Below are 19,572 nucleotides of genomic sequence, written 5' to 3'. Positions count from 1 at the left end.
CGGATATAGGCGTGACACCCGCTATTATTGTCCCTTCTGTCCTGACAATCCTGGTCTTTGCATTGGTGAATGTTTTGAACGCTACCATACACTAGTTGAGTATTAGCGTAGGGTACAGCATTGAACAGACTAGGCACACTTTCACAGGGTCTCCCAAGATGCCATCGCATTTTGAGAGACCCGAACCTGGAACCGGTTACAGTTATAAAAGTTAGTTACAAAAAAAGTGTAAAAAAAAAAAAAAATATATATAAAATAAAAAAAAATAGTTGTCGTTTTATTGTTCTCTCTCTCTATTCTCTCTCTCTATTGTTCTGCTCTTTTTTTACTGTATTCTATTCTGCAGTGTTTTATTGTTATTGTTATTGTTATTATGTTTTATCATGTTTGTTTTTCAGGTATGTAATTATTTATACTTTATTGTTTACTGTGCTTTATTGTTAACCATTTTTTTGTCTTCAGGTACGCCATTCACAACTTTGAGTGGTTATACCAGAATGATGCCTGCAGGTTTAGGTATCATCTTGGTATCATTCTTTTCAGCCAGCGGTCGGCTTTCATGTAAAAGCAATCCTAGCGGCTAATTAGCCTCTAGACTGCCTTTACAAGCCGTGGGAGGGAATGCCCCCCCCCCCCCCCACCGTCTTCCGTGTTTTTCTCTGGCTCTCCTGTCTCAACAGGGAACCTGAGAATGCAGCCGGTGATTCAGCCAGCTGACCATAGAGCTGATCAGAGACAAGAGTGGCTCCAAACATCTCTATGGCCTAAGAAACCGGAAGCTACGAGCATTTTATGACTTAGATTTCGCCGGATGTAAATAGCGCCATTGGGAAATTGGGGAAGCATTTTATCACACCGATCTTGGTGTGGTCAGATGCTTTGAGGGCAGAGGAGAGATCTAGGGTCTAATAGACCCCAATTTTTTCAAAAAAGAGTACCTGTCACTACCTATTGCTATCATAGGGGATATTTACATTCCCCGAGATAACAATAAAAATGATTTAAAAAAAAAAAAAATGAAAGGAACAGTTTAAAAATAAGATAAAAAAGCAAAAAAATAATAAAGAAAAAAAAAAAAAAAAAAAAAAGCACCCCTGTCGCCCCCTGCTCTTGCGCTAAGGCGAACGCAAGCGGCGGTCTGTCGTCAAACGTAAACAGCAATTGCACCATGCATGTGAGGTATCGCCGCGAAGGTCAGATCGAGGGCAGTAATTTTTGCAGTAGACCTCCTCTGTAGATCTAAAGTGGTAACCTGTAAAGGCTTTTAAAGGCTTTTAAAAATGTATTTATTTTGTTGCCACTGCACGTTTGTGCGCAATTGTAAAGCATGTCATGTTTGGTATCCATGTACTCGGTCTAAGATCATCTTTTTTATTTCATCAAACATTTGGGCAATATAGTGTGTTTTAGTGCATTAAAATTTAAAAAAGTGTGTTTTTTCCCCAAAAAATGCGTTTGAAAAATCGCTGCGCAAATACTGTGTGAAAAAAAAAAATGAAACACCCACCATTTTAATCTGTAGGGCATTTGCTTTAAAAAAATATATAATGTTTGGGGGTTCAAAGTAATTTTCTTGCAAAAAAAAAAAAACTTTTTCATGTAAAAAATAAGTGTCAGAAAGGGCTTTGTCTTCAAGTGGTTAGAAGAGTGGGTGATGTGTGACATAAGCTTCTAAATGTTGTGCATAAAATGCCAGGACAGTTCAAAACCCCCCCAAATGACCCCATTTTGGAAAGTAGACACCCCAAGCTATTTGCTGAGAGGCATGTCGAGTCCATGGAATATTTTATATTGCGACACAAGTTGCGGGAAAGAGACAAATTTTTTTTTTTTTTTTTTTTTTTTTGCACAAAGTTGTCACTAAATGATATATTGCTCAAACATGCCATGGGAATATGTGAAATTACACCCCAAAATACATTCTGCTGCTTCTCCTGAGTACGGGGATACCACATGTGTGAGACTTTTTGGGAGCCTAGCCGCGTACGGGACCCCGAAAACCAAGCACCGCCTTCAGGCTTTCTAAGGGGCGTGAATTTTTGATTTCACTCTTCACTGCCTATCACAGTTTCGGAGGCCATGGAATGCCCAGGTGGCACAAAACCCCCCCAAATGACCCCATTTTGGAAAGTAGACACCCCAAGCTATTTGCTGAGAGGTATAGTGAGTATTTTGCAGACCTCACTTTTTGTCACAAAGTTTTGAAATTTGAAAAAAGAAAAAAAAAAAAAGTTTTTTCTTGTCTTTCTTCATTTTCAAAAACAAATGAGAGCTGCAAAATACTCACCATGCCTCTCAGCAAATAGCTTGGGGTGTCTACTTTCCAAAATGGGGTCATTTGGGGGGGGTTTGTGCCACCTGGGCATTCCATGGCCTCCGAAACGGTGTTAGGCAGTGAAGAGTAAAATCAAAAATTCACGCCCTTAAAAACGCTGAAGGCGGTGATTGGTTTTCGGGGCCCCGTACGCGGCTAGGCTCCCAAAAAGTCCCACACATGTGGTATCCCCATACTCAGGAGAAGCAGCTAAATGTATTTTGGGGTGCAATTCCACATAGGCCCATGGCCTGTGTGAGCAATATATCATTTAGTGACAACTTTGTGCAAAAAAAAAAAAAAAAAAAAAAAAAAAGTGTCACTTTCCCGCAACTTGTGTCAAAATATAAAATATTCCATGGACTCAATATGCCTCTCAGCAAATAGCTTGGGGTGTCTACTTTCCAAAATGGGGTCATTTGGGGGGGGGTTGTGCCACCTGGGCATTCCATGGCCTCCGAAACTGTGATAGGCAGTGAAGAGTGAAATCAAAAAGTTACACCCTTAGAAATCCTGAAGGCGGTGATTGGTTTTCGGGGTCCCATACGCGGCTAGGCTCCCAAAAAGTCCCACACATGTGGTATCCCCGTACTCAGGAGAAGTAGCTGAATATATTTTGGGGTGCAATTCCACATAGGCCCATGGCCTGTGTGAGCAATATATCATTTAGTGACAACTTTTTGTAAATATTTTTTTTTTTTTTTTTTTTTGTCATTATTCAATCACTTGGGACAAAAAAAATAAATATTCAATGGGTTCAACATGCCTATCAGCAATTTCCTTGGGGTGTCTACTTTCCAAAATGGGGTCATTTGGGGGGGTTTTGTACTGCCCTGCCATTTTAGCACCTCAAGAAATGACATAGGCAGTCATAAACTAAAAGCTGTGTAAATTCCAGAAAATGTACCCTAGTTTGTAGACGCTATAACTTTTGCGCAAACCAATAAATATACGCTTATTGACATTTTTTTTACCAAAGACATGTGGCCGAATACATTTTGGCCTAAATGTATGACTAAAATTGAGTTTATTGGATTTTTTTTATAACAAAAAGTAGAAAATATCATTTTTTTTCAAAATTTTCGGTCTTTTTCCGTTTATAGCGCAAAAAATAAAAACTGCAGAAGTGATCAAATACCATCAAAAGAAAGCTCTATTTGTGGGAAGAAAAGGACGCAAATTTCGTTTGGGTACAGCATTGCATAACCGCGCAATTAGCAGTTAAAGCGACGCAGTGCCAAATTGGAAAAAGACCTCTGGTCCTTAGGCAGCATAATGGTCCGGGGCTCAAGTGGTTAAGCCTGTACATTGCTGAATTCCAGAGAGATCGAAAAGACAATGTAGAGACTGAGCTGAATAAGGGTTAAGATTCCAAAATACAGTATAATTAAAACACATTTTACTAACACCTCTGCATAAAGGAATTTGAAGTTGCTTAAAAACAATACAACATTTAAAAAGGCTGCATAAGTAAGCCTGAAATTATCAAAATTTCTGGTGCTATGCATGAAATTCATTCTTAAAAACTGTGCACATTATTTGTTTACCCAAAAAATATAACAAATGCAAAAAAAAATCCCCCAAATTGGCTCCTGTAAAGGATAATGTCTCAGAAAGCAGCTGCTTGGATGTCAGATCAGGTCCCATTCCCCCAAGTGCATGCATGTGCTCCCATTATGGTATTTTCTCCATCATGCCAACTGGCAATAAAAGAAAAGCAGTGACAAAGTGTGACATTACCAAAACCTTTGTATTGGCTTGTATTAAAAATTCAGACTTGTCCCCATCATTCCTAGGCCATCTCCACAATCACCTCATCCTTTTAACCTTGGTTGACAGCAATTTTGATGAACCAGACATTTATATGTATTTAAAGAGATGCTAAACTCAAGTGCAACAGTCTTATGTATTAAGTCACCACATATTTGAAACATGTATGGATGTGCAAAATACTTTTTCTTAGTTTGGATTAGAGAGCCCTTGTACTTTTTTTTCCTGTCTCATCAGGGAGATTTCATTTTCTGTCCAAGAGAAAACACCAAGATGTAAGAGGAATCTATTCAAAGCTAGAAGATAGCTCCTCTTGGACAACTGCCACCAGAACAGGTTTTCCCATTGGAAGATTTCCCCTCCCCATCTGTTCTGTAAAAATTAAAAAAAAATGATGGATTTCCCATCACCTTCTATACCAAAAACAATGGACACCAGGGCAAAGCAAAGGCCAAATCTCCTCAGTGGGGATCCAGGTTTTAACTCTTCCACATTCTATCCAATACATTAAAAAAGTTTTGTCCTTACCTACACTTTAGATTTTCATGCATTGTTGACACAAAAAATATTTTACATAATCCATACCTCTAATTTTAGGCTGATATTTGACAGCTGGTAATTCTGAAGGGACAATGTGAAGTCCTCATCAAATACTGGATTTCTACTGTTTTTCACCACCCTTGTTTCACATTCCTGAAGAACAGACTGGACATCAGACTGTGGCTCATCTACTTTGGAGAAGACTCTTATCCTGACAAAAGGGTCCCTGCTGTAACTCGGTAAGTCTGTGGCTTCAATAACACTGAGAAGCAAGGTCATGGTCTTCTTACTGAAATTAAGAGAAAACTTTAGCTTCCCTCTGGACTCGCGTGGACGATCAGAGTCACTGCATACGTCATCCAAACTTTCTGTACTTGGAGGGGAAGGTGTTAAATGTCCTTCCAGCTTTTCCATTTCCTTCTGCATGAGTTGGATCTAGTTAGCAATCAGTAGCAGAAAAAAAAGTTATTTTCTGAACAAAAGTCAACATAGTAGCATTACAATTATTTTTAAAGCCCAGCTGAAACCCAACATTTTTTTTTTTACTGTAAGGCCTCATGCACATGAGACGCCGTTAAACGCGCGTTCAGAGGCAGTTGGACACTTTTTTCAACTTCCCCTGAACTCATGAAATGTTATCCTATGTGTCCATGTACACAGTCTCATTTTTTGGCTTTTTTTTTTAGGCAGTTGTGTTTAACCTCGTTTTTCCAGAAGCAAAAAAATGGGTTCAGACGCAAAAGTTTCCACGTTTCAGACGCCAAACGCGGCTAAACGCATTTGTGTTTATAAGTGTTTTTTCAAAGGAACCCTATTTTTTGGACCAGAAAACACAGAAATATGATGGTAAACTGCAGCAGAGAATGACATTGTGCAAACACAGTGGAACTGGCACTACAACATATCCAAAGTTGAGGTTCCCAGCACCAAGTGACCCGAGATATGGGGCCCCAAAGTCGGGTCTCAAAATGTCAAGCACTTTTCTGCAGCAGAGAATGACATTTTGCAACCCGACTTTGGGGCCCCGTATCTCGGGGCCACTTAGCGCTAGGAACCCCAGCTTTGGATATGTTGTAGTGTTAGTTCCACTGTGTTAGCACATCAATTTGGGGTTCCTAGCACCAAGTGGCCCTTAGATACGGGGCCCCAAAGTTGGGTCGCAAAATGTCATTCTCTGCTCTGTAGACGCTTCTAGACGCAAACGCGGCATGCAAATGTGGCAAAACGGGCCTTTCTAAACGCCGGTTTCAGCTTTTATGCCCCGTACACATGGTTGGATTTTCCAACGGAAAATGTGTGATAGGACCTTGTTGTCGGAAATTCCGACCGTGTGTAGGCTCCATCACACATTTTCCATCGGATTTTCCGACACACAAAGTTTGAGAGCAGGATATAAAATTTTCCGACAACAAAATCCGTTGTCGGAAATTCCGATCGTGTGTACACAAATCCGACGGACAAAGTGCCACGCATGCTCAGAATAAATAAAGAGATGAAAGCTATTGGCCACTGCCCCGTTTATAGTCCCGACGTACGCGTTTTATGTCACCGCGTTTAGAACGATCAGATTTTCTGACAACTTTGTGTGACCGTGTGTATGCAAGACAAGTTTGAGCCAACATCCGTTGGAAAAAATCCTAGGATTTTGTTGTCGGAATGTCCGAACAAAGTCCGGCCGTGTGTACGGGGCATAAAAAACATGTGTTCAGCAGAGTTTGCACCGGCGTCTCGTGGGCATGAAGCCTAATGCTGTGAGGCCAGGCTGCATACACAGTAATTATTCTTTAACTGTAAGTGCTGCTGGAAATACCCGATGCTGCAGCAATCTGGAGAGTTCTCCCACATAAAATTGCGGCCCAGATTTCGGGCAGTCTGGCACGCTATCCTGAACAATGCACGAATCAACAGTACTGCTTAGAGTGGTTTTGATTGGTGCACGGTTTGGAAGGTGGGGGATGCCTGACAACAGGAGATGCAGATGGAGCTTGCATTTTGTGTCAGTCACAGCCCAAATCCTCAGATTGCTACAGCACAGGGTATTTTAACCATTGCTCCAGCACTTCCCAGTAAAACAAGGAGTAAAGATGATCAGATGTATTACTGCAAATAAAGCCTGCATGCATTACAGAATTAAATCCTGATGGTTCAATTTGCCTTTGGAAAAAAAAATAAACTTGCCTTTGAGTCCTGCTCCTTCCTTGCTGTCTCTAAGAAGCCTGGACTTAAACTTTTCACTAAAATACTTCCTTCAGTCTTCTTTGCAACACTTGTGGCATTCATGAATTTTTTGTCTAATAAAACAACCAAATTAATTAGATTAATGAGTGAAATGCTTGTTTGCACTTTAGATTAAGTAATGCCACAGATTCAAAAAGGAACTTGCCCAACATCACATCCCAAAACTAACAAAGAAAAATAGCTGACTGAAAAACAGTTAACAAAAGGTACTGGGGGACTTTAATGGTGCATTACCTCTCAAAGGCAAACAGTTATATGAATTAAAAAACAATATTTTATTCAGATCAACTCAACCTAGTGTAACCAGTTTATTAATAGTTAAAATCACAAAAATGTTAAAAAAAATGCACATTGTTAGAATAAACAGAACCCCTTTAAAGCGGTAACCCCATCCGCAGTGCAAATAGCAGCATGTACAATGGCATTTCACTACTCCGGAAAAGGTTACAAGCGCAGCCCACTGAATGCATACCTATACACAATAGTACATAAAACGTGACGGGGCAGCTGTTCATTGTAGAGGGGTTATAATTTCTCAATGCGTTTCGCAGACATGCTTCTTCAGAAGAGCGTTCAAAAAAAAATTCAACATTCCAACAGATGGAGGTTGCTGCCTAGAAGATAGGGAGACGAGGAGAAAGGCACCTCAAGAACGAAAACCAGTCCCCAAGCCAAAAGGGCAGGTGGGAGGAGCCTGTAGAAACACTAAACACTAAAGACAAGACAATATGTATCTCAAAATTTTCTTCACTTGAATCCCTCTAAAGTATATATGGGGGCCAGTCAAAAAACTATATCTCAGCTTTCCTTTAATTGAGTCCCCTGGTATATCCAAAGGGATCAAATAGCCACCAAACAATGTGTGGTGTGCAAAAGAGCCTTGGGGACTAGTTATCGGTCTTGGAGAAGTCTTGACATCATCAAACCCTATAAAACCCCAACCCTATGAACTGTTTGAAGATAACAGACACGAAGATTACAAGAGGATAAGCCATTTTCATTAGAAGTGGCTAATATCCATTAAAAGCTTTAAAAGATGGCAGCAGTATAAACTTTGAATAGGCAGAAAGCATTTTAATATTGTTCTGGCAAAATCTTATCACGGGCCATTACATCCATTGCTAGTTATAATAAACACAAAAATATCTGTTTTTTTTTTGGTAAGGATGTGGATAGGAAGAAAGATGGGCTGGGGGGACACTCTTTTCTAATTATACAGCTGTATGTTTCTTACCTTTCACAATAGAAGATGATTTATATTTATAATACTGGTGCATCTTGCACGCTAAAACAATCAGTGCAATCAGGAACAATGCTATGGCAAGTGCCAGCAGGCAATATTTTAAAGTATTAGAAAATGGCAGAAAAATGTCAAATGAAGGTAATTGGAGGCCCATTGTCCCTGAAATAGAAAATACGAGTTAGGAAAAAAAAATGAAAATGAGCACACAACTGAACATACAGGCGAACTACATACAGTATATAGTATGGGATTGCATTTATCAGATTTACACAGATCTGCCACACAGCACTGTCTAGCAAAGACTGGAAACCTAATCTTCTCAGTTAAATAATACACGGTATGTCCCTCCTCCAGTCTGTGACTTGACAGTGAAAGTAGAAGCACAAAACTGATGAGGTCATCAGCCTGTCCCCTAATGAGCACTGTAGAACAACTGATTGGCTCGTTGTGCTGCTTCTCACTCTCCCAGTCAGTGCTCTGCTGAACAGGGACTGCAAGAGGCTCATACCAGGTCAAACTGAGGTAATTACACAGTTTTGTATTTCAAAAATGCATTTAGTTATGTATTAATGATTACAGATCTGCACCATTTTTGTGTCTTTTATATTGTAGCTGCCTAGAGTCCAACTTTAAAATGGTCTAGTAGACAAAGAAGGACACTGTTGGTAAGGATGAGTTCATCTGAAAGCTATCACTGGAGCATTTTCTTGGCTGGTTAATCTGTTCTGCAAATCATAACAGTCTACATTAAAATAAGGGACTCTATCTAGTGTTCAACGACATATTTACAGTATATTAACAGTAGCAAATCCAAGATCTTTGCTTTATGGATTGTAACCAAAAATACAGAAACCCATATCAAATGGTTCCACATTAGTGGTAGGCCAACTACAATGCTTCCTTTTTTACATAACCTTGAACACAGGAGGACAGAAGTGGGTTGTATGTAAAAGAAGTCCTAAAGGATGACTTGTAAACCACCCACCTCTGGCCACCAGAGTTAAAGGGGGGGGGGGGGGGGGGGGTAAAAATGGGTGCATTTTAAAATCTCTTATAACATTGGTAGCTACTGTGATTAAAGACATAGGGGCCGATTTACGAAAGCCGTGCGCCATGAGTAGAGGCGCACGGCGAGGCATAACGCACATTTTCATATTTACGAAACGGTGTGCCGGGAACAGAGCGCAAATCCCCCATTTACTATAGCGATCTCGGCACACGGGAGAATGCAATCAGTGTGCCACTATGGACATGGCGCACGGCATCTTCAATTCAATATTAACAGAAGATGGAGATGCCAATATTATGGGGTGATGTGAGGAAGTTTAGTAACAACTGCCCAAGTAACAAATATGCCCAAAATAGAATGAGAAATAAAATTTTTCAGAGAAAGCCTGCTGTGCCTGCAAGTACGTTTAGAACTGCATGAGATCAATGTAAGCACTGCCCATGCGCAAGCATCTCTTTTGCGCTCATTCCAATGCATTTGTTCACTGGGCGGCCAAAATCTTTGTAAATGTCAAGCAACAGAAATGCAATTGCGTGGGTTGAACGGGCGCACCTCTAAACTTGACATGTTTATTTTTACGCTGGTTCACATTTATGTATTTTTTTAAAGAGTTTTGCACACAGGTCATGTTAGCTTGTTACATGCACCTTGTTAAAATTATGTAAAAAGAATCTTGCTCCTCCCAAAAGTGCATTTAACCTTCCCACTCTAATGCATATGATTTCTTTGGGCTAGCTTTTTCTTTTAAAGGGGAACTCCACAATCTGTTCTGCAATGCTCTTGTCTCCCCCCTCTAACCCCTTGGATTTCCATGGACTAACTTCTGCTTTTAAAGAGGAACTCCACACTCCATTCTCAAAAGGCTGTGAGCTGCCTTCACCAATCCAAACCACATCCTTTTTTAGAAGCATACAACAGGGCCAGCTAGGAAAGGGACGAGAAGAGCAATCGCCCAACCCCCTCCTGAACCATACAAGGCCACATGCACTCAACATATCTGGCTGCCTTGGGGCATGTTGGGCTCAACCCAATACCAACCACAAAGCACCTTGTACCCACTAGTTTAAAGGGGCTTTCCACATTCCGTAAAGCTCCCTGTCTGCAGCCCCCCACAAACCCACCCTTGCTGTGTGTTTGACTAGGGGTTTGTTAGTGTTTGGGAGGGGCACAATATTTTTTTCATTTGGGGTGGGAATTTTCACGTGGGGGTCCTCATTTTAAGCCTTAACAGACCCAAATTACTTTGTATGTATGGGGGGGGGGGGCAGGCTATTTTTTGTTTCATGTTAAAATCTTGCAGTTGCAATGTAGATTTGTAACTTTTCTCTAAAGCCGTACATCTTTGAAGCGGAATTTTGGATACATGCTACAGATGCACCACTTTACAGGCAGAGTAAGCCCCCACCAAGCTTTTAAGCAATTTTGCATTTCTAACCTCTTGCCGTCTGCGCTATAGCCGAATGATGGCCAGAGCGCGGACCTGAATTTCCAGGAGGCCATCATATGACGGTCTCCCCCGTGCACGCGCCCCCTGCAGGGTATGCGCGACGCGCGCTGTGATCACCGAGTCACTGAGTCTCGGGTGATCACGGATCCGAGTAAGGGGCCGGTACCGGACCCTTACCACGTGATCAGCTGTCAGCCAATGACAGCTGATCACATGATGTAAACAAAAGCTCAGTAATCTTCGTGAGGAGAAAAAAAAAGCCAATCACTGGCTTATCTGCAAGGGACATCGGTCCCGAAGAGGAAATTATGCCTCAACTGTGCCCACCAGTACCCACTGCCAGTGCCACCTGTCATTGCCACCTGCCAGTGCCCACCAGTGCCACCTATCCAATGCCCATGAGTGGCACCTAACAATGCCCACCAGTAGTGCCAATCAGTGCCACCTAGCAGTGCTGCCTATCAGTGTAACCGATCAGTGCCCATTATTGCCACCCATCAGTGCCCATCACTGCCACCCATCAGTGCCGCCTCATCAGCGTACATCAATGAAGGAGAAAAATTACCTGTTTGCAAAATTTTATAACAAACTATAAAAAAAAAAAAAAAAAAAATTTAATTCAGTCTTTTTACATTTTTTTAACAAAGAATAAAAACCGCAGAGGTGATCAAATACCACCAGAAGAAAGCTCTATTTGTGGGGAAAAAAGTGATAAAAATTTCATTTGGGTACAGTGTAGCATGACCGTGCAATTGTCATTCAAATTTCATCAGCGCTGAAAGCTGAAAATTGGTCTGGACAGGAGTGGGTTTAAGTGCCAAGTAAGCAAGTGGTTAAAGGCACTTCTCCTTATTCCATTTTTGGGGTTGTCCAAATTGGTGACATTGATATATGTCCCTTAGAGTGGGACCTGGGCCCCCATACCTATTTTAAGGCCAATATCTAGAAGATACGCCAGCCAAGTGGGGACTAGCAAAATTCACAAGTCAGTTCCTATAGACTGCAATGGTATTTGTTGTATAATGTTTGCCCATGTTGGGCTCTTTGTTTGCCCCCCCCCCCCCCCCCCGGACCAGGTGTCAATGTGTGTTGTTTGTAGGTTGTTTCACTTTGATTAAATTGTCTGTGCTGCATTATTTTGCAAAATCTTCCTGAAGATGTTGTGACTAATGTTTAAATCCTTAATAGATGTCCGTTTGTGGGTGCACTCCTGTTAATTTCCTTTGCAAAATGGTCAGACCTCAACACCATATTCTGTTAGTGTCTCAAATTAACATACATGTGTTTTTTGCTTTCCTTGCTCTTTTCAAGTCCTGTTTTGTTAACCAATAAAATTTGTAGCAAGTTTTTGTTTTATGTGTTTTGTTAATTTTCATGCAACAGATTTCCCAGCTGCAGCTTAACTAGGCTGATTGTCATGGCAAAACAAAAAAAGTGTGATTTGTCTAAAATCTACTTTCCTTGTGCCTTCATGATAGCATATGCATGTGTATGATGCCATGGATGGATACCAGGAAAAGGAAAATTGCAGAGTGGTAAGTATTCAATCTTCCATTTTAGCGCAGTGGTTCTCAGCCTCAGTCCTCAAGTACCCCCAACAGGACATGTTTTGGGAATTTATTGTAACTAAAATAGCTGTCCAAAATACAAAGCCATTGACTGATTTAAAGCACCTGGGCAAGATGAAGGAAAACCTGCAAACATGGCCTGTTGGGGGTACTTGAGGACAGGGTTGAGAAGCACTGATTTAGAGCTCTGAGCTAAAATGGAGATCAAGACAATCCTATTCTTATTGTGGACATTTAAGGGAAACCAAGTGTTATAACCCCCGCTTGTGTTTTTTTAGGTTGGGCTTTGTGTCCCTTTTCTGAAAACTGGCTTCACTTTCTGTCACATAGCCAAACAGGAAGTGAGGATAAAACCCTACCAATGTCTTTCCTTGGGGACACACAGCTCAATCTAACTAGTGTCTCCATTAGGCAAATTGCACTCTAGCACTTTGTGTACACCCCAAATTAGTAGGTATTTTGGGGTTTATTAAAGGCAAATCAACTCTGCAATACAAGTGTACTCGCTGTAAATCTGAGGGGAAGCACTGGTGATTTTATTATCCAATCGTGTAGAAGCAAAGATGCTGTTTTTTTATTCTCCTTGCATGTCCCCCTCGGATCTCCAGCAAGTGCACTTGTAAATTGTAAAATAACATATATATATATATATATATATATATATATATATATATATATATATTGTAATGTTTGGGGGACCAGCTAGATCGCAGGACACAGGCTTTTCACTCAAAAGGAGATTTATTGAACTTAAATAGCTTTACAGCAGCAAAAACAAAAGAAAAAGGTTTTAGTCTCACCGACTTGCAAAGTCCAGAACTGCTATCGCAGTTAAACAGTCCTTAATTTCTGTTGCAGCTAGCTTCCCCTGGCAGGAGACTTCCAGGCAGGACACTGCTATTCACTTTTGTTGCTGCACAACAAACACCATCCACCATCCACATTCTCCTTTACACTCCTCCACTATCCACTCCAACTTCCTGTCTTGTTTAAAACCCACTTCCTCTGACAGGTGAGTTAACCCTTTTTGTTCCCTTAAAGGGACCACAGTCCAAACAGAGGGGAAACATAGCGTCCTTCCAGGACCCAGCCACGGCGTCCTGTACATATCCCCCCCCTGTGCCCCAACGCCATGGAGGTGGAGGCAACAGTGGAGCTCAAACAATGGACTCGGGAGAGGGCATCTGCATTTTGATGCAGTCTCCCGGGCCTATGCTCCACTACAAATTTAAATTCCTGGAGTGCCAGGAACCATCGAGTAACCCTGGCATTATTCCCTTTACCCTGTCTCAACCATGTTAAAGGGGCATGGTCAGAAATCAGCCTAAACTTCCTCCCCAAAAGGTAATATCTGAGGGATTCCAGAGCCCACTTAATGGCCAGACACTCTCGTTCAATTATAGCGTAGTTTTTTTCCGCTGGTGTTAACTTCCTACTGAGGAAGACTACCGGGTGCTCCTCTCCATTAATAACCTGTGACAACACCGCTCCCAATCCTACATCAGAAGCATCAGTTTGGACAACAAACTCTTTTGAAAAATTGGGTGCTACCAGGACAGGGTGTTGGCACAGTGCCGACTTGAGCTCCAAAAAGGCCTTCTCAGCGTCTGCATTCCACTCCACCATGACCGATTTCCGACCCTTAGTCAGATCGGTCAATGGAGCCGCCAACGTGGCAAAGTTGGGTACAAACCTCCTGTAGTATCCCACCATGCCCAAGAATGCACGTACCTGCTTTTTTGTGAGGGGACGGGGCCAACTCTGTATAGCCTCTACCTTGCTGACCTGAGGTTTCACCACCCCTCTACCCACGATATAGCCCAGGTATTTCACCTCCTCCATTCCCAAAGCACATTTTTCAGGGTTTATTGTAAACCCCTCCTTCCAAAGAGAGTCCAGCACTGCCTGGACTTTGGGCAAGTGTGATTCCCAGTCTCTGCTAAAAATGACTATGTCGTCCAAGTACACTGAGGCATATTTCTGGTGAGGTCGTAAAATCCTATCCATTGCTCGCTGGAATGTGGCTGGAGCAGTTTGCAATCCAAAAGGCATCCTTTTGTACTGAAAACTCCCCTCTGGGGTAGAAAAAGCAGTTTTCTCTCTAGCAGCCTTAGTCAACGGGATTTGCCAATATCCCTTGGTAAGGTCTAATGTAGTGATATACCTGGCTGGACCTAGTCTCTCAATAAGCTCATCTACCCGGGGCATGGGGTAGGCATCAAACCGTGAAACTTCATTAAGTTTCCAAAAATCATTGCAGAATCGCAGAGTCCCGTTGGGCTTCGGTACCAACACAATCGGGCTCGACCACTCACTCTGCGATTCCTCAATAATCTCCAGGTCTAACATCTTCTTCACTTCCTCTGAAACAGCCTTCCTTTGGGCCTCTGGGATGCGGTAGGGCCGGACAAAAACTTTGACTCCTGGTTCCGTGATGATATCATGCTCTATGGTACTCGTGAGCCCTGGCAAGTCTGAAAATTTTTCTTTATTTCTCTGCAAGAACTCCTTTGCCTGCTGGCTTTGGGTTTTAGACAGGGTATTTGCTACTTGGACACTCTCCACCCCAACCCGAGGCTCCAATCTTGCACTAGCCAGGGAGGTCACTGGTTCCCTCTCTGTCCAGGGCTTTAACAAGTTTACATGATATATTTGATAGGGTTTCCTCTTACCCGGTTGGTGGATTTTATAATTCACCTCTCCCACTTTTTCTACAACTTCAAAGGGGCCTTGCCACCTGGCTAAGAATTTACTTTCCACAGTGGGAATCAACACCGCTACTCGATCCCCCACTTGGAAATTCCTTATTTTAGCAGCCCTATTATAGACTCGTCGTTGAGCCTCCTGAGCTTTTTGTAAATGTTCCTTGACTAGTGGCAACACAGTTCGGATCCTCTCCTGCATTTGGGAAACATATTCAAGAACACTCTTATGCTGACTAGGTTCACTTTCCCATTCCTCCTTAACAAAATCCAGTAGTCCGCGAGGTCTCCGCCCATATACCAACTCGAAGGGCGAAAACCCAGTGGAGGCCTGGGGCACTTCCCGGATAGCAAACAGGAGAGCTGGTAACAGACAGTCCCAGTCTTTCCCATCCCTTTGTACAACTCTCTTAAGCATAGATTTAAGGGTCTTATTAAAGCGTTCCACTAACCCATCCGTTTGGGGATGGTAGACCGATGTGCGCAGCTGTTTAATCCGGAAGAGCTTACACACGTCGGCCATAACTCTCGACATAAACGGGGTGCCCTGGTCCGATAGTATTTCCTTGGGAAAACCAGTCCGTGTAAACAACTGGAATAATTCCCGGGCAATAGCCTTAGAGGAGGTATTTCGCAGGGGTAGCGCCTCAGGATATCGGGTGGCATAGTCGAGAATCACCAGTATGTAGGAGTGACCTCGAGCCGACTTCACCAAGGGACCTACTATATCCATGGCTATCCTTTCAAATGGGACCTCAATTATGGGCAGAGGGACCAAAGGATTCCGGAAGTGGGTCACCGGAGCGGTCAACTGACAGGTGGGACAAGAGGTACAGTATCTCCTTACCTCTGCTTTCAGACCTGGCCAGTAAAACCGGTCGGTGATCCGTGCCTCCGTCTTTTCAACTCCCAGGTGTCCCCCTAAAACATCATCATGGGCCAGGTCCAGGACCTTGCGTCTATACTGTTGGGGTACCAATAATTGCTCTACCACATTTTCTCTCACTTTGGTAACCCGATAAAGCAATTCATTACATATTGCAAAGTGTGGCCACCGCTCATTCGCACCTGGCTCTTGGGGAACCCCATTTAATACTACCACCTGTTCCCGTGCATGGGCCAAAGTGGGGTCCTGCATCTGGGCAGTACCAAATGCCCCCTGCGGAACACCCAAATCCGGCAGGGCAGGGGTAACGGCCACTTCCTCATCCTCTTCCCCCAGCATTACCTGAAGTGGGAAAGGTTCCCCCCCCTCTTCAGTGTTCAGGTAGGTCTGTGAACCACACATTTTGACACCCTTAATAACATCAGCACTACTTTCATCACCATTAACCAAATCATTAGCATTTTCAAGAACATTCGGCATTTCAGGGTTATTTCTCTCAACCGCAGGAACAGAGGGACTAGTTTCTCCCCAGTCTCTGGACCGTTCAGGTAGTTCTCCTTGTCCCCACAGTTTTGCAAATAACGGACAGTCTCGTCCTATGATAACATCATGTACCAAGTTTTTTACCACCCCCACCTCTTGAGTACCAGTGCCACATGCTGCGGAGATGGTCACCGAGATGAGAGGGTACTCTCTAGTGTCCCCGTGAATGCACACCACCCGTAAAGTTTTTCTTACCGGACCGATCTTCCCAATCACTCTAGGATGGATCAGGGTTACCATGCTTCCGGAGTCCAGCAAAGCCCGGGCAGGGAGGTGGTTCACTTGGACTTCACACTCGAATTTCTCTTCTCCAAGATCGATATGTGTTGTACATGCTTTATGGGCATAAAAAGACCCCCTCTGAAAAACCCCGCATTCCATGGGCTCCTCTTGCAGTGGGCAGTGGGCCCGGGTATGGCCCCAGGAATGACATCGCCAACATTGTACATCCCCTCCTCTCCGAACAGGAACAGGTCGCTGAGAAGGTATCGGGAGTGACTCTTGACCTTCTGGGGTGTTGGTTCCAGGGCTCCGGGGAACGTCCTTTCGAAGGGCAGCAGTCGAACGAATAGGCCGTGGCAGACTGGGTCCTTGGCGCTTGGTAGGGCCAAGCAGATCCTCCACCACTGTGTATCGTTCTACCATCTCGACAAGGAGGTTCACTGTTTTGGGGTCTCCATGGCTGACCCACCGTTGAAGGTCGTCTGGCAGTGACCTTAGGTATCGGTCCAGCACGACCCGCTCCACGATTTGGAGGCCAGACAACATTTCGGGCTGCAGCCATTTTTTTACCAGTTGCACCAGGTCATGCATTTGAGACCGTGGTGGACGATCTGGACGATACTTCCATTGGTGCACTCGTTGGGCCCGAACAGCTGTAGTTACCCCCAAACGAGCCAATATTTCTGCCTTTAATTTTTGATAGTCTTTAGCGTGATCTGGTGGCAGGTCGAAGTAGGCTTTTTGCGGATCTCCGGTTAGGAAAGGAGCAATTAGGCCGGCCCACTGGTCCTGGGGCCGCCGTCTTCTCAAATGTAGCAAGAAATGCCTCTACATCATCACTCAGGGACAATTTCTGCAAAAAATGGCTTGCCCTCACGGTCACCTGGTTGCCAGGGGCAACAGCCGCTTGCTCACGGCCCTGAGAAAGCTGCTGCACTACTTCTTTTAAGGCAGTCACTTGAGCCTGCATAACCTCTTGCTGGGTCGCTTGCTGGGCTGCCAACTGGGCCACCAACAGGCGAGGGTTTTCTTGCTGTACCTCATGGCGAGTCTGCGCTTGTATATTAGCCAAGGACAGCTGTTTAATTAGCTCCTCCATTGCTTCAGCTTTCAGGGTTTGTGCGGCTTTAACCCAGGACATAAATCCACTGTACTGTCCCTTTAAATGTCAGTTTTAAGTCCAATACACAAAAAAAAAAAAAAAAACAGCAAGAAAAATGCCTGTTACTCTGTCCTGCCCGCATTCGAGCACCACTTGTAATGTTTGGGGGACCAGCTAGATCGCAGGACACAGGCTTTTCACTCAAAAGGAGATTTATTGAACTTAAATAGCTTTACAGCAGCAAAAACAAAAGAAAAAGGTTTTAGTCTCACCGACTTGCAAAGTCCAGAACTGCTATCGCAGTTAAACAGTCCTTAATTTCTGTTGCAGCTAGCTTCCCCTGGCAGGAGACTTCCAGGCAGGACACTGCTATTCACTTTTGTTGCTGCACAACAAACACCATCCACCATCCACATTCTCCTTTACACTCCTCCACTATCCACTCCAACTTCCTGTCTTGTTTTAAACCCACTTCCTCTGACAGGTGAGTTAACCCTTTTTGTTCCCTTAAAGGGACCACAGTCCAAACAGAGGGGAAACATAGCGTCCTTCCAGGACCCAGCCACGGCGTCCTGTACAATATATATATATATATATATATATATATATATATATATATATATATATATATATAATCTCCATAAATAAAAGTTGGATGAGAGAAAAGCTTCAATTTTCTCAAAACTTCTATCTTCCACCACACCAACGTGCTTGTGACACCACTCCCTCTGAAAAATGCACTCACCAACTTGTATTGCCTCCCACTCTCGTGTTTGGCTAAAGAGTGATTTAAACCACACCTGGGTTAAAAAAACGACCATCCACTGTATTTCCGTGATTGAAATCAAGATTTTTTTCATATGTGAAAAATAAGATAAAGAAGTGCTCCAAATAGCGTGATAACATTTCAACCAGTTTATTAAAAATCACACCAAAACACTTTCATGTTTACACTTACATTTCAAACGATTAAAGCAAGCCTCAAATAAAAAACCACAGTAAACAGACAAAGATGGCTCAGCGGTGCACTGTGGCTGCAGCGGGCCTGAAGTGTGAGCTTATGTTGTATCTCTCACCCACTCCAAAAGGTCCCTGCTCTCGGTATCAGTGTGTAGTGCTCAGCAAAACACACGTCAGTAAGATTGATTGCTGTGTAGCCACTCCCCCGACATGTTTCGTCACTAAGACTTCTTCATGGGATTGGCTGCATGGTCCATCAATCATCTCTTTTATATTCTCCCCTCTACAAACCACGTGATTTCCGATCTAGCGCATGCGCACACATCATGTCCCCATGACCGCAAAGCGCCGGTGATCACAGATACAAATCTGTCTGACTAGGAGGTATAATAGTATTAAGCAATGATCGCAACAGGCCATGGTGTGTATGTGGACCATCCTAAATAGATAGTATTCCAGCTTCTATACCAACACTCATTAAGGCGGTGGTGTGTAATAAAATAAAATGAAGTAAAATTGAACATTCTAGAAAAGGAATATATATATATATATATATATATATATATATATATATATATATATATATATATATATATATATATATATATACATACATACACACACACACTGATATATATAACTAAAACTGCTACTCAGTTTGGTCTAATCTGACAGTGGATGATCTGCCCATAAAAACCAAGAATAAAGCATCTACATAAATATGGTTATGGTGTAGACCTAAAAAGTATGCATACAACTAAAAAAACATCCGTATGCCTGAGATAGGTTGATGAGCAAATACATTAATATAATCAAGCTGAGGAAAAAACTACTTCTATTTTCATGGGGATGAATTATGTCACATTAATATCGGTAAGGAACCACTGGTAAGGTCCGCCCGTGTGAACAGAGATCATCTCACATCCCCCTCACATTCCTTTTATAACAGAAATGAAAGGTACAGATGCACAAAATAAAAGAAAAATAGAATAAAACCTAGGTCTATGCAGACCAATTGCATTTCATTG

The 19,572-nt window shown here is 42.8% G+C and overlaps 1 protein-coding gene across 1 annotated transcript in view; it reads right to left on the bottom strand.

Annotated features, from left to right (window-relative positions):
- LOC141112265 (synaptotagmin-2-like) overlaps nt 1-19,572 on the bottom strand; it is a 180,076-nt gene that overhangs the window by 78,678 nt on the left and 81,826 nt on the right. Inside the window, exons 3-5 of the mRNA XM_073604900.1 lie at nt 8,097-8,264; nt 6,803-6,915; nt 4,670-5,059 (exon numbers count right to left, since the gene is read on the bottom strand). Of these exons, the coding sequence (XP_073461001.1) occupies nt 4,670-5,059; nt 6,803-6,915; nt 8,097-8,264 (671 nt within the window). The remainder of the gene's footprint in view (nt 1-4,669; nt 5,060-6,802; nt 6,916-8,096; nt 8,265-19,572) is intronic.

The sequence above is a fragment of the Aquarana catesbeiana genome, linkage group LG11 (genome assembly GCF_042186555.1).
Source record: "Aquarana catesbeiana isolate 2022-GZ linkage group LG11, ASM4218655v1, whole genome shotgun sequence".
NCBI lineage: Eukaryota > Metazoa > Chordata > Amphibia > Anura > Ranidae > Aquarana > Aquarana catesbeiana.
This window is presented reverse-complemented; position numbering and strand designations above follow the sequence as displayed.